Source organism: Pantherophis guttatus, chromosome 2 (assembly GCF_059756535.1).
Source record: "Pantherophis guttatus breed Tessera chromosome 2, ASM5975653v1, whole genome shotgun sequence".
NCBI classification, from domain to species: Eukaryota; Metazoa; Chordata; class Lepidosauria; order Squamata; family Colubridae; genus Pantherophis; species Pantherophis guttatus.
This window is the reverse complement of record NC_142064.1, coordinates 175,049,950-175,073,350: the sequence shown is the minus strand read 5'-3', so window position 1 is coordinate 175,073,350 and position 23,401 is coordinate 175,049,950. Positions and strand designations below refer to the sequence as shown.

Below are 23,401 nucleotides of genomic sequence, written 5' to 3'. Positions count from 1 at the left end.
CACCAGGTTTGTCAATCCTGGAGCCTTTAACTGCATAGTCTTTGTAGAAAAATAATTTTAAAAGCTGTATTCTGATGAAGATCTTGAGAAAGGTAGATCCTCTCAATCTCCATGTCATAAAGTGATTTGTACCCTCAGCAACTATACAGGTCTTCAGATAATCTGTCTCCAGGTTGACCCTTCAGTTTTGTTAATGGTTCATCCTTCAGTAATTGAGACCATCTACCTTGTTGTTGGTCATCTCTTATTTCCCATCCATCTTTCCACGCAATGAAGACTTTTCAAGAGATCCAAGTCTATGTATAATATCGGTGATATTGTTTAGAGAGTTTAGATTGGTGATAAGATTACAGCTAAGAGTTTTGGCTTCTTGCAACTACTAATTAGAATATTCTGCCTCTCATGTTATGATAGATGAAAATCTAGCAGTATTTGGGATCTATAAATTTTCTTCATTTATATACTTTCAGGGCGGATTGCTGTGCAATAAGGCCAAAATGAAAAAAGAGTAGGATGTTACTCATTTTTTTCTGATACCTTCATGATATTGTGCTTGAACTCTATATTTAGATGTGAAGAAACTAATAGATGTGGATATACTCTATGTTTAAGCATGAATAAACTGCCTTATAGGTATTTTTATTCCTGCATGTTTTGTTATCTACACATTTTGCTGTAAAATACACATACCTGTACTTTGATTTTTCTCAGCCAGTGCTATTGGACAAAAAAAACCCTGAAGTATAACTTTCTCTCATCTAATATCCTCCAGGACTACACTCTGATTTTCCTCAGTCAATGTGCCAGATTGGCTGCAGACAATGAGAGATGTAGTCCAACACATCTGACTGGCACATGTTGAGAAAGACTGTTCTATACCTCATTATTTCTGAGAGTTTAGGAATATATAAAAAGAATATTGGTTCTTCCTCTGTTAACTCACTTTCAGGTCTTGATTCTTATTCAAACTATTCAAAGATATATTCAAGGCTTTCACAATATATCTCATTTTCATCTGTATATAGAAGTACTATGATTGTGGAAAGAAAAAAGTCATATATTAGCTGTCCATTTTTATGCAAAAAATGAGAATACATTGATTTAGTGTGAAAATATTTGATTTTCTTGGAAAAATTGAAAATGTTATTTGGGAATATCTCATGAATAGCTCAGAAGTAAATGTACATATGCTGTCATTTCATTCATTGTTGACATTATTTTCTTTACCTAATTTTATATATGTTTTCAAGTGTGATTAAAAAAACCACTGATGAGAAAAAGTAGGAAAGAATCAGTTCATTGGTGTTATAATTCAAACTTGCTCTGTTTTATCCCTCTATCCTGCCTTAGAATGTATGAAACTGGTAGTTGTGGAGGTAAATTAGAACGTCTGATCCAAAACATAAATCATGAAATAGTTTATCAACTCATACATATAATCCCAGTAACAAAGTTACTTTCTATGAATAAGTCAGTATTCCTCACTAAAAAGAATATTTTCCATTTGGGTGAGTCTTCCTAAATCTCTCTCATTGACCTTCTATAGGTAGTCCTTGACTTATAACAACAATTGGGACCAGAATTTCCATTGCTAAGCAAAGCAGTTGTTAAGTAAGTCATGCCTGATTTTATGACATTTTTGCCATAGTTAAGTGAATCATTGCAGTCGTTAAATGAATCCAGCTTCCCCCATTGACTTTGCTTTTGGAAACCTTTTGGGAAGGTTGCAAATGGCAATCACTTGACCCCAGAACACTGCAACTATTGTAAAATACATGCCATGCACTCAAATTTTGATTGTAACAATGGGGATGCCATAATAGACATAAGTGTGAGGACCAGTCATAAGTCACTTCTTGCACTACTGTTGTAACTTTGAATGGAAACAAAATGAATGGTTGTAAAGTTGAGGACTGCCTGTATTTCTCAGCAATAACCTATCCATTCTATCCTTTTGTCTGTCCAATGATTGGCAAACGAACTAGACTGCCAAATAAAGGACAACAGCTACCCAAATCTAAAGTCTTTCCCTGCTTGCACCCATTCATAGTATAAACATGCCCTGGCTATCTATAACTATCTATTTTTCCATTCCTGTCCCTAGACTATAAGAGGGGCAACTTGAAAGTAGCATTATATCTCCTCCTAGATCCTTCAAAGTAGCATTATATCTCATTTATTTCAATATCATCCAGGAGCGGTTTCAGGGTGTATAAAATTATTAGGCTTTTGCACTCATCCTGTAGGGAAGTCAAGTGACTGGACATTGACTGAGAAGAGAAGCAATAGGTAGGTTAGAAATCATCAATATTTTTATTTATTATTTTATTTTTTATTTTATTTTATTTATATACCGCCCTTCTCCTGAAGGACTCAGGGCGGTGAACAGCCATAATAAAAATAATGTACAAAAATAGAATTTAAAAGCAGATTAAAATAATTAAATCATAGGCTGAATTTAAAACTCTCATTTTAAAACCAATTTTTAAACAATAGCCAGGTTCATGTCAGTATAGTTTGCTGCAGATTCAAGGATGGTAGAAATAGCACTCAACAATGAGAAAAAGCCTCTAGGAGTATTAACTATAAGGACTCTTCTCAGTCAAATTTATAGACATCAACATCAGTAAGTACTGCCCCTAACTTGCCCATTCCAAGTTGGCTATCTGCAATAAGATTCCAACCTTAAGTCTGAACTAATTTACTGCATTGTCATTAGATTAGACAGAGATAAATCCTTAAAAACTCAATATCTAAGAATTTGTTGTTGGTCATATTGAAAGCTAGTTTGATGTAACTTTTAAGGGTTAAGACAGTAGGCTACAGAAACAAAGAGAAGTTCAAATCCCACCTTAGGCACCAAGCCAGAGCATTCCCAAAAATCCTTGCCAAGAAAACCGCAGTCACCAGAAGTCAAAATTGACTTGAAGGCAGAGTGGGCTGCTGCCAGTTTAGACTGGTTCGGGCGAACCGGTAGTTCCGACCAGCAGCTGAGCCCACCCACCTGCCCTGGCGCTATCCCGTCCTATATAATTGTCATTTTTTCACACACACGCTCACATTTTCCGTTCTGGGCAAACTGGTTGTTACAGTATGTGACGACCACCTCTGCTTGAAGGCACCTCTTTCCAAATGGCCATATTGAGTATCGCTGTACATCTGAGCCCTCAGTATTGCAAAATGCCCGGATGTTAAGCATGTTTTTGCAGCCCTTGAAGAGAAGCCAAGTCAGAAAACAGACTCCACAAGAATGATTGCAACTCTATTTTATTGATATTAGCTATAGTAACAGAATGTTGAAAGCCTGTCTTTTCTCTACCCTCCTCCTCAACTCAAGACAGTTAAGGCAGAACTAGTTTGAGTTTTCTAATTGTCCTACACTAAAATAATGTTTTTTAAATGGATGTCAAGCAGTTTCTCCAAGAACCCAATATCAGGTAACCTCCTATAATCTGGCACTCTTTCTCTGGGGGAGTGTGGCTCAAAGATCTCTGTTAGCAAATTAGCAATCTGAATCTCCTGCTTGAGGGGGTGAAGGAGTTGGACTAGAAGACCTCCAATGCCCCTTCCAGCTCTATTCTGATTGATTGCTCATTAAACTATAAGTCCTAAGATACACTGTGTGAAGTCAGATTTCAGATTTGTTTAAAAAGTGACTATTCCCTTGAGTTGAGTTTGACTTGTTCACAGAATTCTCCTGAGAAAGTATGAAAGTATTTTGACAGATTTTTTTTCCTACTGTTTAGTCTACCCTACAACCTAGGAATTTCCAAGAGTCACCTGCTGAGGCCACTGTCTGGAACCAAACAAATTTAACAATGAGAGATACTATAGATTGCCTTTATTCTCCTTAAGCACTGGATGCCACCAGCTTCGGCAATTAGCAAGAATTTAATAGACTGAGTTTTTATAAATATATTTATCTTTGTGCTGAGCACACTTGCCTAATAATTCAGTTGCCTCTCAGATTTCTGTCCTTAAAAACAAAATACTGTAACAATGCAGCATCAAACCAACAATACAGCACTGCATCTCTCAGGTGGTTTCCAAATACTCTCTAAAGAAAAATAGTACTGTTTTGCTGCTCACAATTAATGTGAAGAAAGCAACAATAAAGCACTTTGGGAACAACTGCTAATTTTTTTTTCAGGCTAAATTGTATGAAGTTTCCACAAGTTTGTCCATATTCTGGAATTTTTAAAAGCACTTCGCTCCAGTTGTTTACACAATAACTCATGTTAATTGGCTAGATCGATTCCCATAAAAATCCTTTATCATATGCAGCTTGTTTCAGCAAACGTGCATATTGTAAATCCTTATTAATTTAATATCCCCGAGTGCTGTCACACCTGTTAAGATAAAGGGGCGTCAAAAGCAATGTTATGCAATGAAATGCCAAAGCAGAGCTGATCAAAGCAAAGGCAAAACTCAGAGTGGGGATAGCGAAACTCAGCAAGCATCCCCTGTAGTTTAAAAGGAGCGATAATTCCATTATCCTCCCACTACTCAATGAATAGCAGCTGAGAGGGGCAGGAGGAGCCATTATTCTTATTCAAGCTCAAGCGGGCAGGACTCAATGTTTTGATAACGCTCTATCTAAATCCCTTAGAAATGGAGAATGGCGCCAACAATGGGCTGAGGTAGAGCGACAGAACCGCCCAGGCGGCTTCAGGGCACATACGAAACAGGCAGCCGCGAGCAAATGAGCCCCTCGGGCGCGCAGACAGCGAGCCAATCCAGCGCTCGCCCGAAGCCCAGCAATAAAAAGTGGGGGGGCGGGGGGGAGCGTAGGCAAAGGAAGCGGGGAAGGACTACAACGTCCAGAGGCCCAGTGAGCGGTAGGTGTGCGCGTGCGTAATATAGAAAGCCGGTGTGTATATAACCTCTCCGGTGAATTAGGTCGTTTCTTCAAATCGAAGCCGAGATTTGGGGGGCGAGGTGGTCTGGGGGCGGGGAGACATCCTCTTTCCCTCCGCCTTGCACCCCTGGGACATGCAACCAATTGCTGATCTTCCCTGCTGGGATTAGCACAGGGGGGAGCACAGGGGTGCAGTTTTGATTCTCCCTTCCCTTTCTCGGGGCTGCAGGATTTTTTTTTCCTTGCAAGAAGAAGTCGTCGGATTCAGGAAAAGGACAAAAGGCTGTCGCTTTGCGGGCCATCGGCAAAGGTAAAGCTAACGCGGGGTGGGTTTGCGGGCAGCTTGTCAGAAGTTTCAGTCCGCGGAGTTCTGAAAAGTTTCGTGCCACTTGCACTTGTTAAAGAGAGGGAGGGAGGGAGAGTGAAATGAGCCCGGGAAAATGCTGTCTTGATTCTCGGCGATCTCAAATCAGATGGGGTGGAGGGAAGCGAGTTGGATCTGAAATTCGCCGTTTGCAGTCAGGTATCGGAGGATCTCGGATTTTGTTGCAATAAAAAAAAGCCTGGCCGCCGGAAAGTCGGTGCCGTCTCCCCACCACAGGCCGAAAGGAAAGTGGGCGTGAGTCGGAGATCGATAATGACTTGTATTCCCATCAGTACCTCTTCTTTGCTCTTGTTTTGAACAAGAAGAGAGCGACAGGTAACGTGCTGAGAAGATGACTTGATATTGGCCAAGACGGGTTGAACTCTTTTGCACAGATTCAAATCTGAAAGGGGCATCCAGGTGTAGAGAACGTTTAATGGGCTAAATTATTTTCATGCTGGGGGAGCGGAATTCTATAGCTAAATTTGCAGCCATCAACTGTATCTGGTTAAGTTGGACCTACCTATCCCTAATTTTACAGCCCAATATGTTTTTAGGCTCTTTTTTTTTTACAAAGGAGTAGATGGGATTGTTGAAAAACAGTGGATGAAGTTTAAATGTGTCCATATTTCATTTGTTAATTTACTTTGATTTCTGCCTACCTTGCAGGGGCTGCCTGTTTCACTAGACGCTTTTCCTTGGATGAGAAGTTTAAGGATGGAACAGCCGTGGTGGAAAGGAGACCTTGCAGCTGACGTTCATCAGACACTAAGACTGAAGGTTAGATTAGAAAGCTGCTTACTTTTTTTTTCTTTAACCTTTACTGTTGCTGTTGCTACAGTTCAAAACAGGTACAACCTGCTGTTTAGTTGACCATCCAAAGTAACTTCCAAATAAAAACTCAAGCAACTGGAAGTATTTTTTTAAAAAAAAATGACTGAAATTAAACTAAGCTTTCAGATTTGAAGTTACTGAGAGCTGGACACACATGGCAACTACTTTACTTAGGAAAGATCTGTTTGGAACAAATAGGTAATAAATTGTTCTTAAACAGATGTATTTAATGTAGTAAGGAAGATGACCTTGACAGAGAGAGGCAAGAAAGAGGCTGGGGCAGCAGGGAAGGAGAAGGTTGATTCTGTTTATATGTCTGTTGTGTTACCTTACCCACCTCCGCATCACACTTGCATCAAGCCTTGCATATCTTTATCAAGGACACCTTATGTTCTACACATTTCTCAGCTGCAATCCAGCTGAATGGATCTGCTATGGATATAGCTGAAAAAATAAACCTGATAAAATGGAGACTACTCTCCTCCCCCCTCCCCCTTTTGAATATGGCCAAGGTCAAACCCACTTCCTCTTTTTGCCTAATCCCATCAGCCAAATTGACCGTCCCTGCCTCCTGAAAGCCTATTTGCCTAACAATAGGATTAATTCCTAGGACAGTGCAGAGACCTGGGCAACTTCCCCAAACCGGCCAACCAATCAGATCCCCAGGGTTTCCTGTTTTGTATCCATTAAAATCTTTGGAAATTTTGTCTATTGTTCAGGGTTCATCTTTCTTCTAAAGCAGGCACCCAATGATCATTGTAGTAGATGTGGCTCTTCAGAGCTATGCTTCTTCCTTTGGCAAAACTCCACAGCAGTTATATAATTGCCATTACCATGACATCCATGCGCCTTGAAGTTGCTAGTATAACTATTTCAAAGAATGTGATAAGCATGCATCTGAAGTTTTATTTATCTAACAAGGCCACCCATTTTACGTTCCTCAACTAGGGGATACATGGATGAATTTAAGCACATTTACATTTTCTTCTGAGTAAATATGGAAAGAATTGATTTCCATGGGGAAATGATACATTTTAGTACTCTCTTAATGACCAGCAACTCTCTTAATGGAACCAGCAACTTGGTTGCTAAGCAGAAAATTTTGTGACTGTGACAGACCTGTCACTTCTCATTGACATTAGGTGAATCACACTAGTCATTAAGTGAGTCATCAAGTGACCATGACTTGTGATTTTACTTCTGTTTTCTCCATGAACTCTGGTTTTCAGGTGCTAATTTTGAAGCATGCAAATGGTGATCCTGTGACCATAGGAGGCTGCAACTATTGTAAATGCACACCAGTTGCAAAGTGCCTGAATGGCAATCATTGTGATAGTTGTAAATGTGAGGATTGGTCACAAATCTGGGGGGGTTTACACCATTGTAATTTAGAACAGTTGCTAAACAAGGAAGTTGGTAAGTAAGGATTAACTTACTAAAAATAAAGCTGCCATATCTGGTCTGCAAAAGTTTGGATGACCACTAAATGCCATTATTATTATTTTTTTACTTCCAAGCTGCCATCTGCTGCATGTCCAAATTATGCAGTCAAAATCCGGTACGCCTAACTAGATTTTTTTTCTTCCCCCCTAAAAGCAAAATCTATCTAAACACATGAACAGATGATTAATAATTCAGACAGTTTTATCTTGCAATATACTCTCTGAGATGGAAATATTTTTTAAAAGCTGTATATAGATGTGGTCTAGGTGTAGGGATACATTTTTTGCACTGATTCAGGAACCAGTTTTGAAGCCACAGGGGTATAAGTGAACACTGGTACATCTACAACAAAATCAATTAGGCTACAACATAGCATCATTACTTGGAGCCAAATCTTGTTGACCCTTGGCTTGGTTATTTCTGAGTTGATCCATCAAACAAAGAAAGGTTTGAAAGCTACGGTAGTCCTAGAAGTAAACAATCTTCTCTTAACACAGGTGGATTTACTTCTCAGAGCTGCATTGGAATCCACTGAATGAAAGATAGCTTCTTTTTTTTTTTTGTCCTACAAACCTCCAACAATTGTAAAGATTCCTGAGAAGAGTCCCTGATACTGCATAGCAGATATGCCTTTTAGTTCTGAATAATTTTTTGGTGGTTTTTAACTATATTCTGCACTATTATGGCTTTGGTGTGGAGATTTGTATTTCAGGAATATTCAGAATTATGTCTGTTAAATAGGCTATTAGTTGGGATAACCTTTTATTGCCAATATTTCATGAGAAAAGGACCTTTTGGCATGTTTTTTTTAATCTAGCTGTGTTTTTCAGCACCCCGCATGAAAAACAGAAACAGGTTTATGTTTCAAATTAAGATGAGCAAACTGCATGACAGGTGGTGTGTTTTTGAAAGCACACGTGGCCATAGGTTGCACATTTTTCAGCTTCTTTTGATTTGGATATCCCATTGTTCATTGTGTTGCCAGTAATGCATATGCTAGCTTTTTCAAAGAAAAAAAATGCAATAAAAAGTAAGCATGAGTTTCATCTGCTTGGAACATATGAGAGAACAAATCTCTTTCTTAATTTGCATCATTCAGTAACGTAATGTGACTTGCAATAAGAAACAGTCAATGCATAGAATCTCCTAAGAGGTTTTATTTCTCTAAATATTTACTTCGGTATATGCTAATGTTGTCTTCTGTTTCTTTGAGCAGGCTATTTAATTTTTTTTTAAATTATTTCTCCCCTGCTTCTAGAGCAGAGGTCTCCAAACCTTGGCAAACTTTAAGCCTGGAGCAAAGCTGGCTGGGGAATTCTGGGAGTTGACGTCCTCCAGGCTTAAAGTTTGCCAAGGTTTGGAGACCTCTGCTCTAGATGATACCAGATTATTTTCAAAGGACCATTTCATTCTTGAATTTTTTTCCCTTATTGGCTATAAACCACAATAAATTAACAGCTAATGATGAGGATCTTGCCATAGGAGAATGTTTTCCTAATTCTTTCCATGTGTATGCAGAAAAATAACATGAATTAGTGAACTCTGGTAGATCTGACCCTGAAATTTTATTTATTTACAGTATCTCCGCCTCTGAAGATACTAAAGAATAAAATAAAAATACAATTGAAGTTACTTTCTATGAATAATATTCTTCTATCTCATGAGAAATTACAATTTGGTGTCAGCCTTTCTGGGGGAAACAAAGCTTTGGGGCCATTCTAGAGTAGGAGATTTTATATCTCGGTCCTAGGAAATTATGGAAACTGCAGATCTCTGAAACAAAGTATGAGCATATTCACAACCACAAGTACTTGAAGCATATCCAAAAGGGTGTGGGACATAAAAATAATGCAAATGGGTCTTAGCAGCAGCATTGGTGTAGTGGAGTTTTAATTTAAACTGAGACCAAATTTACTTATTTTTTACTGGCTCCAGTATTGAAGTGCAGGGTCTGGTACTGTACATATCAAAACAAGTAGAAATCTTAGTATAAAACTGATTGTGTACCTCTGCTCTGTGAAGTTGGAAATCTGACACCCATGGAGCGTGCTAGGTAGAAGAAACAGATTTCTTATGTTTCCTCCCACCCCCTCCCAAATGTTCTCCTTGGCTTTTCAGTGCCTGATTGGTGAAAGATAAAACTGTGTTTTCACAAAGCCTGAAAGACAGTTAACACTGATAACAGTTTTGAAGGATTAGTGTTGTGATTGCTCCTCCCAGTTATGTCTAGTGAGTGGGGAGATCTGATCTAATTGGAAAAATTAACATTACCTAGGCAGTTAGGCAATTACCTAACATTTCTAGTCTGTTGGCTAGAAATTTCTGTCGGCCGGTTATAAGTGTTAACCTGTTTGCATAGACTTAAACATACTGCAGCTCAGACGGTTTCGAAGCTGGGTTTTTTTCCTTCTAATTCTTACATGTAATGAAACATTTTCCTTTTCAGTGTTTAACTGTACACATGATGTCTTATTGTTGGATAGTAACCATACACCTTCCAGTTAATATAAAATATTTTCAGCAATCAAGAATAGTTTTTTTATTTATATGATACCTATTCTCTCTAATATAGGATTAAAAAGTAGGGGTACCCAGATCTGGCAGGTGTTGGGGTGAAAGATCAGGTCTACACATGAAGGTTCAATTAAGCTGATTTATTGCTAAAAGCATATGCACAGGAATTTTCTCAACTAAAAATCAGCATCTGGTTAGAGTTAGATAAGGGTCAACAGCATTTGAGGAGAGTTGGACCTAGTTTGCTTAGTTTGCTTGTGGCTACTAGGGATTTTAGGCTGATCCCTCTTTTTACACTGCCCCTGGGTTCTGCTGTGCCTCCTCCTACAGCAGGACCCCAGCCTTTTAACTTTCCAGAAGGCCTTAAGGATATACCCTGGCATTAATATAGGCTGAGGCTGGAGCTCAGTATTTATGAATGTTAGCATATGGGGAAGTATTGTTTTGCAACTCTGGGAGTTATTTGGGAGGGTGTTGGTTTTTCCTGTTTTTATATATATTCTTATCACTATAGTGACCATATAAGCGTCTTAAATCAATACATCTTTATTTGGATTGTCAAGTGACAGCATCCAAAAGTAGCCATTAATAGTTGTTCTTCGCCTTAGAAGAAAATATCCAAGGGAGTGCCCATAGCTCTATGTTGGTGTCTATGTCATATAGCATTTTTATCAATGATTTGGATGGGGAATTGATGGGACATTTATAAAATTTGCAGCTGGCATAAAACTGCGAGGTGTGGCTGATCTTTTAGTTGAATGAGAGGAAGTTCCAGAAACGCCAGACAAGCTTGAACTGTATGCTAAAATGAAACCGATGGAATTTAACAGAGAGAAATATCATGTTCTAATTTATACTATATATAGTATACTAAGTATACTATACTTAGTATACTATACTAGTATACTATACTAAGTATAGGATGATGGAGATCTGACTTGGCAATAATACCTGTGAAAAGTAATTAAACATGAACCAATAGTGTGCTGCAAATTAAAATGGTGGTGTGGGATACAATAACCAGCCTAAAAAGCATATTGTGGGAAGTAATTTTTTCAACTTTATAGTGCCTGATCAGATTTCATGTGGAGTAGCGTGTCCTGTTCTGCACACTGCAGTTTAAAAACAACAGGGGCAAAATGGAGCAAAAGGTGAAAGGTTACCCTATGAGTAATGTTAGAGAAGAAATAACAGAGATCCAAAAGCTGTCACTTAGATGAATGAGTAGATGTTTCCTCCGTTGTTGAAAAAGTCAGGATTAAAAGTGCAGTGTAGTTTATTAAAGTTAGAGAAAGCAAATTCAGGCTAGACAGTAGAAGAAACTTTGAACTGTACAAGCTCTCAGTGGGAACAGGCTGCCAAATAAAGTTGTGAGGTCTCCTTCCCTTGAGGTCTTCAGACAGGCTGCGTGGTCATCTCTCACAAGTGCTCCAGTGGATACTGCACTGAATAGTGGAGATGATTAGATTATCTCCAGGGTTGTTTCCAACTTCATAGTGTATACTAAACCAGTCAGTAATTCAATTGTACTATTATTCTAGTATTAGTGCTATTTTTTTTTAATTGAAGTGTCTTCTCTGTCTGGTAGCACTATATATCACATCTATATGGTTGGCATTTCAAAAATCAAAGCAATGAACGTCATTGTCCTTCTTAAGTTCTGCTCCCTTGATGATGGATAAAAGTGGCTTTTGAAGTATAGAATAGACATTATAGAATACCTGCTTGCCTGCCTGCTAAATATGACGAAGATGTAGTTTTCTGTGATTTTGTATCCAGTTTTATTTCCAGCCAAGTCAGAAACTGCAAAATACTCTGTCTTTGAAAGGAATGTGTTGACTCGTTTTGCTTCTTGAACAAAGACTTGTGGGAACATCTAATCCTGTTTGTAAATGCATCTGGTACATCCCAGTAGGTAGTTGAGCATATATACCTGGGGAAATCAGGTCTTCTTTACCATGGTATAAATATTTACTTGTGATCTTTTTCTTTAAGAGATTTTATCAAGTCTTTACAAACAAGGCAACCTCACTGTTTTAGCCCATTTAAAAAACAAACAAAGTGAAGTAGAACATATCTGGGCCTGGATTTTAAATTTCAGGACTTAGTATCAATAACATTTTATGCAAAACTGAACTAATGTATAGAATTTCTCAAAGGCATTAAATTGTTTTTGTTCCATTTTGATGGCAGTGCCACTGAAGAGCTATCAGGGAGTCCTCTGCTTTTGTTATGTCATCCAAGCCTCCCACAAACTTAGAGTGAAAGTTGGGAAGAGGCACTGAAGCTTCATCCAGTTGTCTTCTCTGATCAGAATGCTAATGCATTGGCTTTGGGCTGCATTGTTCCTTGGCAAAATTAGCTGCTTGAATGCAGCTAGTTCTTCCAGCATAAACAGTGGCCATCACAGCATGCACTGGTTCTAGAAACTGAGTTATTTGTGATCTGGATGAATATCCAACCCTTTCCCTCTCCTGTTAGTTGGAAAGGTTGGGGAAATTTTTCATCAAGCTTGTCTTCCAAGGGAGATTAAACCACATACCTTCACAGACACCTTCCAGGCTCTTGCTCCTGCTTGAAAAGTGTAGACAAGTCAATTACATTTACATAATTCATTCTTTTGCTCCCGGGCATTGAATTATTTAAGCAAATGCATCTAAATTTAAAAGCAAGGTTGCATTGCCAAGAGTACTGTTAATGTAAAGCTGCTTTCTATTCCGACTTTGCGTCTGCTTGAATTCCACAAAGGTGATGTGGAATTCACTTAAAACAAGCAACATCCTCCGTAGTGCTTTTTATTCTTATATTCAGTTGGTTAGATAAATTCTTATGCATCATTTATCTAACCAACTGAATATAAGAATAGAAAGCACTATCTAGGATGTTGCTTGCTTTAAGTGAATTCCCCATCACCTTTGCCATTACCCCCGTCTTCAAATATACAGAAGAGTGTTCTTTTGTGAAGATTCTATAATAACAAGGTCAGGACGATCTCTTTAGTCAGTAGCAGTCTTTCTCGGCTTTTTTTTTTTTTTTTTTTAATCTTGGAGGAAACCGTGAAATAATTTTCAGGTCTTAAGGAACACCTGCCTAAAAATATAAAAACCTCACAATACAAGTAATTTCTACCACTTTTATGACCTTTATACAAGAACAGCAAAGTAGCAGGTCAGCCACCAAATGGTATTATTGGAGAATTCCCACCTTTATGAGTTATAGTTTGAAAAACCTTGTTTGTTTGTTTGTTTTGTCTATCATGATTTCTCATAGAACCTCAGTTGGAAAAAAAAAACAAAACTAATCCAGAGCCTGGTTTTCCTAAGTCAGGATTATCAAATGCCACTCTTAACATAAGATTTTGTAAATAATGCTTCTTCATCAGAAATATGATTAAGTATTTAGCATAATATACAACGTAACAGCTGCTGGAATTTTTTTTTTTTTTGGATCTCTCTCCATACAGAAGTTTCTTATTTCTTAGAATACAAACAATTTGTATAAATGTAATTGCTTTTCAATACCTAATTATCCAGACACGATGGTGAATGGGATCATTTTGTATTCATGTGGTTGTTATCTACTTGCCAGAACAGGTGGTGCAGTGCTGATCTAGATATTCTCTTTACTGAAATGGATATTCCTCTTTTCTTTCCCTCCCACTCTTGTTTGTGTTGCCATAGGAGCTGAAACTGCCGATCTACAAGGCCCATTCTCCACAAATTGAAAGACGGCACTATTTTGCTCACCTCCTTACTGTCCTCAGCAGCCATTGCCAACTTTGTCCCACAGCTCGGCACCTTGCTGTCTACTTGCTGGATATTTTTATGGATCGCTATGATGTTACTGTGAAGCAGTTATATGTCGTTTCAATTGCATGTCTTCTCCTTGCAAGTAAGTCACCTTACCTAATGATAACAGAAATCATTCAATATGAATTGGGTGGGGCGGGGTCTTTCTCAAGTAAATGTACGGAGAAAGCCACTATAAATCGTGCAGTAGAATGCATCAAGAGATGGTGGCTTTTAAGACAGCATTTCAGCAATCTTTGGGCTTGAATTTTTTAGTGATGTCTTCAGCTTCTTGTTGCATAGAAATAATTGTTCAAATTACAGGTAGTCCTTGACCATCTGTTTAGAGATTGTTCAAAGTTACAACAGCACTGAAAAAGGTGTCTGAAGACCAGTTTTCATACTTACGACCGCTGCAGCATTCCCATGACCACATGATCAGAGTGTGGGCGCTTGGCAACTGGCATGTATTTATGACAGTTGCAGTATCCTGGGATCACGTGATCACTTTTTGCAATCTTCTAACATGCAAAATCAATGGGGAGCCAGATTCATTTAACAACCCTGTTACTAACAGCTGCAATGATTCACTTAACAACTGTTGCAAAAGAAGTAAAATGGCAAAACTCAGCTGCCTTGCTTAGCAATAGGTATGTTGGGCTCAATTGTGGTTGTATGTCAAGGACAACCTGTACAGTCCAGTACAAGCAGAACTATGCTAAAGAATGTTGTGTGTTCGATGTGGTGGCCTTTAGATATTCTAGTAATGACATGAAAGCTGTTTTTACCCAGTACATTGCTATGATATTGGAAGACCAAAAGTAGAAGCCAAGCTAGCCTTGTATTTGTGGCAGAAAATCTCTCAGACCCTTTAATCATTGACCTTCCTGTCTGGTGCTGCTGGGAATTGTAGTTCAGCCACCACTTGCTTCTCAATGGCTTGTCTAACTCTGTAATGCATCCTTAGAAGTCTTTAGAGGTAGTGCAGACATTTTGACAGATTGTCTAAGCAAAAGTATTTCAAGGTTGTAGCAGATTTTTTTTTCAGGTTGTTAATCCCTTGTTGGAAAGCTGTTATGGTCCTAAACAAATGAAATGCACACAAACCCATTTTGAGCAGGCTTTTTAAGGAGCGTGTGGCCTATGGTTATTGGTGCAGTTAGATTCCAAAAGACCAATCTGAAAGGGTGGAGATAAGCAGCAGCTAATAAAACAACAAAAACAAGCGAAGGGATCAGTGTGTCTTCTAGTATTCATTGTCCGCCCTTTGTACTCTGCTCCCACAAAACAATTTTTACATGTTGATTTTGATCCCACAAGCTAGAAAAATGCTGATTGCAAATGCGTGAAACTTAAGGAAGAAGAAGGAAAAAAAAACACTTTTATAATTTTTATTAACATAGAATAGGATCAGAGTTTTTGACATTCATACCTGTTGCAGTATCAGTAATCCTCTGGTGAGACACTGATTCATTCCTTGAGAAACCAGAATTCTGGCTTGTCAGGAATGTACAAGCTTTGGTGTACTCCGGACGTTCAGACAAATCTCTTCAGCTTTTGCCTGCTGTTGTGAATATGGAAATGAGATATTTCATCTGTATTATTAGCTCATTAGCTAACTTCGAAACCTGGACGAAGTGCTTTTGGGGGACTCTACAAGAAAAGGAACAACTGGAAGATTAGAAGCCATGACCAGTTATCCTCCTCCGGGTGCCGTCAGCCAAACAATGTCGGCTGTCGGCCCCTAGGGGGAGAGCCTTCTCTGTGGGGGCACCTACGATTTGGAACGAGCTCCCCCCGGAGATACGTAGGATCCCGGATTTGCGCACCTTCCGCAGCGCGCTTAAGACTTTTCTATTTTATCAAGCTGGCCTGGCCTAAATCTTCCCCCTTTTTAAATGTGGAAATTTTAAATTTTAAATTCGTCTTATTTATAGGGTCATGGGTAAGGCGTTTTAAATTGGGGAGCCATTTTGGATTAATTCTGTTTTAAACGTATTTTAATGTTTATATTGTATGTTTTTTAAATTTTGGCTGTTCACCGCCCCGAGTCCTTCGGGAGAGGGGGCGGTATAAAAATCTAATAAATAAATAAATATTAGAGTAAATATTTCCAAATTCCTGAACAACTAAGTAAGAATGTTACATAATTAAGCCTTTATATTGGTTGTGTTTAGCATTAAAAAATGCTGCAAATCCCCCCGCCCCCATGTTGGTTCCTTCTCTTTCTTCCTTTTCATGCTTCAGAGTTATCCATGATACTTGAATTTAAAACTGGGATTTGTCTAATGGGAAAAGGTAGAACGTGGTCTCAGATCCATTTTATAATTCCACAAATTCAGAAATGATGGAACTGTGGTTTGTTTTCATAGCAGAAAAAACAGTTCTCGGCCTCTTGTATCCATGAGGACTAACAAATCTACAGATGGCTTAAACATATAGATGTGGGTCTTGAATCAATCTCCTTGTGTTCATCTTTCCTTAGGCAAATTTGAAGAGAAGGAGGATAAGGTGCCCAAACTAGAACTGCTGAACAACTTTGCTTATATGTGCAGCCTTAATCTAACACTTACAAAAAAAGACCTTCTGAAGATGGAACTCTTGCTCCTGGAGAGCTTCAATTGGAATCTGTGTCTGCCAACCCCAGCGCACTACATTGACTATTACCTCTTCGCTTCTGTCAATGAGGGTGACCTCCACAAAGGCTGGCCCATCACGTCTGTCACCAAGTTCAGAGCCATCATGGAGAAATGCTCTCACTCATTCCTAGAAGCTTCACTGCAAGGTAATAACTGGATCTTGATTACGACCATTTGTGGTGTAGGAAGCCACAGCGTAGCCTCCTAGTCGTCTTGAGGACCAAAAGAAGGCGTAATGTTACCAGAAGGGATTAAGGCAGGGATTTCCTCAAGCTGTTCAGCCCATCAACCCCTTCATGGAATTTTAGACAGTTCATTGATCCCAAACAGTTATTATAAGAAAATAATTCTGTACACACTATTACTATGAATGATAATAATCATTTGGATAGTCTCATCGAGCTTTCAGGTTCAATACTGACTTTGGAAAACCCTGATGAGGCTGAGCATTTAAAGCACATTTTTAAATAGGAATGTGAGAATGGAAAGGAAAAGCCACTAGGAGGCAGTATTATGCCTCCAACCATTTTAGAAAAACTCATCAATCCATGATTCAGCTCTATGATCGCAACTTTGCTGAATTTTGGTTCTTGGGTTGTTTTCAACTTAGAGGTAATGCAAGATTGAGGATAATTTAAAGCACATTTTTTCAATTCTTCCTAATGCTGTTAAAGGACATAAAGCACCAAATGGTGATTTCTCGATTATAAAGTATCAGCAGGATGATCAGCTGCATGTTTGCTTGACAATGAATTTTGTTGGTGGTATTCAAAGGACCCAACTCACTAAGTCAGCTATTCATTCTCCTGTGCAGCTACCCACATCACATTATTGTCAATGTCCTGTGAAATGAGGGGGCAGAATTGCTAGGCATTGGGCAGCATATAAATTTAATAAATTTAACACGTTATTAGTAATTTCAACTTTTTCCAATTATTGCAAAGGAAACTGAGAAACTGTCTACTCTTTTTCTCATCCTCCATAAAAGCAAAATTTAAAATTTCCAGCAGTCTGAACATGGCACTGTTACATTGGAACTCAGGGAGAAGCTCAGGCAGACCTTCTAATTTTGAATTTTCCTCCATTCAGCTTGGGGGTGGGGGAGGGGATTTGCAAAATATTACACATTCTTGGAGCAGCCCTGGCTTTGCAGGCCATTCTAGAAGCCTCACTGCTTGGACAGCATCAGAATTTGGTTTAATTTTTAAGTAAGCATGCTCATGATTGCAATGTTAGAGGTCTAAAGGAAGCAGTAAAATAAATGCCTATTAAGAGCATTTTTCATACCATAAGTTATTATACAGCACACCAAGAGATTTCAGTAACTTTCCATGATGTTCCTTGCAAACAGCCATGACAACACCTCAATATTAAATCAGTTTTGTCCCAAAGAGAATTAATTTTTAAACAGCAGTCTTATATGTTTGTTTCCTCTCTTTCCCCTCCCCCCCCCAGATCATGTTTTTCTCTCTTTTCGGCCCTCTCTGGTTGCTGCTGCTTGTGTGGGTGCCTCCCGCGTCTACCTTGAGATCTCTCCCCCGTGGACCACACAGCTTCAACTGCTGACATGTTATTCCTGGGAACATCTTGTTCCTTGCATTGAACTCATGCTTGGGTAAGTTTCAAAGTGAAGTAGACCATTCTCCTGAGCTGCCAATACAGTGTTATGGAGCAGACAGATGCCAAGTTTGGATCTAAAGTAAACAGGAGTGGGATCCTTGTCTATTAGCTGCTCCTACAAAGAAATTGTGGCTTTTTCTGGTCTCAAAAGGTAGTTGCACGAGCCCAAGAAAATATGTGTAAGTTAATTAAAAGGATTTGCTATTGGTAATGAATCTTTTTCAGTGACTTATGCTTGCATTTGGAAATAAAATGTTGGTCTATAGATAGGGGCCCTGTGGTTGCCCTGATCCAAGATTTTACCAAGTGACACTTCCTCTTGGATGATTATAGTTCCTGCTCCCATTATCCTAAGCCTTTGCAATGTATTAATATAATAGATGGTACTATGTGTTCATATAATAGATTCCTGCATAGATAATTGATGAACATTTTTAAAATAAATTCTTAACACACCATCAATTCTTGTTCATTAGTTTCTTTTTCCTGAACTTGAAACAAGAGAACGTAAATGGTATTCAGCTATAAAATTACTGAAAACACAAAATTATTATGGGGAAGTTTATTTATTCAGCAACCAAGTTTCATTTTTTTTTAAATTATTGCATTTAAAATTATAACAGGAAAAAAAACCCAAAAGGGACAAAGCACAAGATAAACACATTATTAAAAATATGTAACAAGTGCTTAAAAATAACTAAATAAATAAACTATAAGTTAAAACAACAGTTACAATTATATATAATTATCTAATATTTATAATATACATATGTTTATATTCTATGACAATCATGCCTTTTTAGAATAGAATAGAATAGAATACAATACAATACAATACAATACAATACAATACAATACAATACAATACAATAGAATACAATAGAATACAATAGAATACAATAGAATACAATAGAATTCTTTATTGGCCAAGTGTGATTGGACACACAAGGAATTTGTCTTGGTGCATATGCTCTCGGAGTACATAAAATTTTTATGTACAATAGATTTTTTAATCTATTGTACTTTGCTAAATGAGTCCCATATTTCATTATATTTATCCATACAAAGTCTATGTCTATTAGCAATCCCCTAATAGGTAGCAAGTGTAATTAGATCTTGAATCCATTGAGTAAATGAGGCCGTACATTTATCTTTCCAATGATGTAATGTCAATCTTTTAGCTGTAATATAGCACAGAGAGTCCATTCATGTTGTCCAGTTGTCGTCAGATTCTATGTACTAGATATGTAATTCAAGAGAATACTATCCTCTGAAAATACTAGCTGTTTGTTGTACAGTCAGATTTATAAGTACTCCACTATTTTCTCACAAAACGTAGTAAGTATAGGGCAATGGAAAAAAGTGTGTTTTTATCTCCAACATAGTGCTCTCCTAGACAGTTTTCAATACAAATGTAATGGAATCCAATTATATTTTTGTTGTATAAGTCGTAGTTTAAGGTCCAATGACACACTAGTTAAGACGCTCTCCTATTGTCTAGGTAATACAGGAATTTCAAACTCTGTAGTTTATTAATCTCTTAATATCTGTATATAAAATTGATTTATGGATAACAAATAATATATAGAAACTAACCGTAGATTTTAAAAGATTTAACCAGTTCTATTACCTTGGCTATCTGGGAAGCTGGAAATGCTTTTGTCCATTGTTGTTAGCAAATGTTGTAACTATAAATATTGCCCCTGGGTTAAATCTGATAAATGATACTTGCCAATAAAGGAGAATATTTGTAGCTCAGGGTTGACATGAAGGGTCCTTGGTGCTCTCTGAGCTTGGTTGTTTTTGTGTAAATATTTGATTACCCAAACTAGGTAACATCATCAGTGCTAGTTGATACTTGTTTCTTAGCACATCATGTTAATTAGTTTCACATTTCTTTTCAAAACGTGGTTTGATTGTGTTTTTGATTTATTTTCTTCTAGCAAAGTTCACAGTAAGGACCCCAGAGAAGACACACAGGAAAAAGATTCCCTAACTCTGTTGCAGCAGCAGCAGCAAATTATGGAAAGCCTAAACCTACAGACGCCAACTCAGGTTCTCTTCCAACAGCCACAGTACCACCCCCTGCCCCAGCCCTCAGCTGTCCTGTCGCAGTTCTGTTCTCCGATACAGGATCTGTGCTCCGCTTATCGGGACTCCCTGCAAGCTCCTCGATCCAGTGGCCTCAGTTCAGGGAATAGTACGCTGAGTACTTACTCTGCCCTGCAGGAGAATTTCCAACCTGTTTTGCAGACCATGTCTCTCCAAGGGCCAATCACGATGCAGGTAGCCATTTCGACAGAATCCAGACATTGCCTCTCATTGGTCTACGGCAGCAGCTACTTCAGCAGGCATCACTCATACACAGCAGGCTGTTTCGATGGCTGAGCGCCTATGGAAAAAGGGAGCCAGAGAGAGGCAGGATGTTTTGCCAGAAAAACACAGGGTTGGAGCACACGAACCAGATTACCCATGTCACTATCAGCAGGATCTCTATGAAGAAATGGCTGGACAAAAAAACAGATCCAACTCACCAGCTCAATTTTGATTTCTCAGTACGTGTGCTTTGTAAGGAGGCAAGACTTTAAGAGAAAAATGCAAAAAGATATACCTCACCTTTCCCAGATTTGCCAGGCTTCATTTTGAGGGAGGAAGAATTGGAAAAGCTTCTTCCATAAGACAAACTTTTGCCGTAAGATAACTACCCTGTGGCACATGTGTATAGTTGCTTCCCTGATGAGGTTTGCCAAGTGGATGATTGTAGTTTGTAGTTTTTAGCCCAGGAACCTTCTATTGGTGATAAAAAGGCCAGTGTTTGTTGCACTCACCTTAAGATGTCTCTCTCTCTCTCTCCCTCTCCCCCTCCCTCTCTCTCTCTGAATACTTTATGAAGGAACTTCCTTGTTGCTTATTGGAAGATTCGCACAGCAATATATTAAACATGAAAATAGGGAGAGAAATACTTGGAACTTTTTTAATACATTTTATAGGTTAAGCACCATTTGAGTTTCATATGTATAGTATTTTTTAATTGCCTTTTTAAAGTACCTCTAGATATTTGAAATGCTGCTGCCTTATGTCACAGTCATTTGTTGAGAAAATATGGTTTACAAGTTATATCAGGGATTAATGTTTACTTGAAGCAGTTCACTGTAAAGAAAAATAGTTAAATCCCTTAATTTTTAAGGGAACTGCTGCCTTTTATTATAGGATGTTAGGAATTTGCAATATGACTTAGAAAAGTAGACAAAAATATACATAGAAGGACTCTTAAAAGAGGAAAGAACACTTAAAAGGTTCAAGAATAAGGAATGTAAGGTTAATAAAAGGTGATTAAACAATTTGCATTCCTAAAAAGATACTAGCTGGAACAATACTATAGATGACTATTGAGATAGGTTGCCATGCAAGCTATTTTTAAGGCAATATGTAAATCAACATGACAAAGTAAATAATAATTCACTTTGAATATTAGCATTTAAAGCAAGGAATGAACCACAATGATAAAGAAAGCTAATCTCTTTCTGCAATTGCTTCTTTAGCACCTTGACCTGGTTCTTTCTAGCTGGACTCCAGAATTAGGAAGTACTGTAAGTTTGGAAAAGAGGGGAGGGGTTAACATTAGCAGAAAATAATTGATGGAAATGGGCGGGCTACAGTACCATGCCCCCACCACTGATTCTCTTCTAAAAATATAGATTTAACAATACTTTGCCAGGTTTTGCCTTGCCCCAGTGCTCTAATATTTCTATGTAAACTTACTTTTAGGATCATGGCCTTAAACAATTTTGTATGATTAAGTTTTGTACTAGACTTCTGCTCCAATTTCAAAATATGTTGAAGATGTCTACTACTGTGTCAAGTTGCCACTTGATATGGAGCTATTGTCACTGAATGACAGTATTTTTATGGAATGTTTCTCAGGATTGCAATAACACTATGTGCAATATGCTTTTATTCTATTGAATATGTAGAGTTTGTTGTTGAGAATGCAGTGGTAAAATGTTATTCGTTCATTTTGCTTTAAGTTATAATTTTCAGAGAGAAAGTGAAGAAATTTTTAACTGAAAAAGAGAGTGCTGCTTTTAATGTAGGGGAAGAATGTTTCCTTTTTATTGAAAAGTCTGGTGATGAGTTCTGCTAAAGTCTATTGCAGACTGGGCTTGTCCAGCTTTTGATGACAACATATGTAGCAAGACAAAGTTGGAAATGTTTTTGTATGGATTTTCTTTCCTTGTTAGAAACATCTTTGTCAAAAAATAGTATCTGGACTTGTACGTTACCTTTTATGTATTTATATACAACTTTTTAACTACAACATTTAAGCAGACAGTAGTCACTTAATTGTGTAAAAACCACTGGAAAAGCTCAAGCTTATAGAATTTGGCCTGATTATTTCATGACGTCTTGTAAAGAAGGTGTTTTTGTGTATTGAAATTTTCTGTTTCTGTCTTTAAAAGGTTTATTGAATAAACAGCACAAAACATTAATGGACTTGTCTCCTTTTGGGTGCTCATAATCTTCGTAGGCTCTACTACACCCTTTAATCAAATGACTCCAGTTCCTTCCATGCCTGTTACAGAGCTTCATAGTGGTAGGATTCAATTAATCTAGAGGCTACCCAATGATCTAGTGGTTTACCATGTAAAAAGTAATAAATAATAAGACCATCCACTTCAGGAAGAAACACGTGGAACATGCCAAATATAAAATGAAAGACTGAACAACTACATTACTAGGCTTGGGAGAACAGTCAAGTTTTCAAAGATATAGGCAACGCTGCTCTAGAAAGCATGTGACACAATAGAAGAGAAGGCCTCTGAGGCTACTAATTGATTGATTTCTTTTAGGCTTTCTTTTGATGCTGCTGAATATGCACAAGATTGCTATTGCAAAGGTACACACCATACAACATATGTATCCCAGGAGAGCCACCTTTTCGACCTGTTTTAGCATCTGATTAACTCCACTTTGCCAACAGACGTTCCAAGACTTCACTTATAATTAAAAAGAATTGAGTTGCTTTCCAATTTAGTTTCCTGGAAGCAATACTCAATTGTGCAAATAAGGAATTAAATTCCACTTATAGCTGATGAGAACAAAGGAATCTCAGCACTGCAACAGAGCGCTTTTAAATAGCATGCAAAGCCTTCTCTCATGTTATATTTGCAGCTCAGAATTTCTACTCAAGAACAACTATTACCAAACACTAGTCCTTTTTATTAGCTTACTGAAGTTGGCATCTATTCATGATGCCTGACTCCACTTGTTATCAGTTGTATGTTATACCATTGAACAGCTCATTAATATAAAAAACTAATTCCTGAATATGAGCAGGGAG

At 38.0% G+C, this 23,401-nt stretch overlaps 1 protein-coding gene across 1 annotated transcript; it reads left to right on the top strand.

Annotated features, from left to right (window-relative positions):
- Positions 1-1,545: 1,545 nt before the first annotated feature.
- On the top strand, positions 1,546-22,550 carry CCNJL (cyclin J like). The gene is made up of 7 exons (XM_060688599.2): positions 1,546-1,611; positions 5,088-5,168; positions 5,892-6,002; positions 13,694-13,904; positions 16,287-16,586; positions 17,896-18,055; positions 20,004-22,550. Exons 3-7 carry the CDS (start codon positions 5,925-5,927, stop codon positions 20,446-20,448), a joined length of 1,194 nt encoding a protein of 397 aa, XP_060544582.1. The 5' UTR covers positions 1,546-1,611; positions 5,088-5,168; positions 5,892-5,924; the 3' UTR covers positions 20,449-22,550.
- The last annotated feature ends 851 nt before the right edge of the window (positions 22,551-23,401 follow it).

Excerpts from the sequence above, each read along its gene's own strand:
- CCNJL (XM_060688599.2), top strand. The coding sequence starts at position 5,925 with ATGAGAAGTTTAAGGATGGAACAGCCGTGGTGGAAAGGAGACCTTGCA. Across the intron at positions 6,003-13,693 it reads ATCAGACACTAAGACTGAAG|GAGCTGAAACTGCCGATCTA; the intron begins GTTAGATTAGAA and ends GTGTTGCCATAG. Across the intron at positions 18,056-20,003 it reads TGCATTGAACTCATGCTTGG|CAAAGTTCACAGTAAGGACC; the intron begins GTAAGTTTCAAA and ends ATTTTCTTCTAG.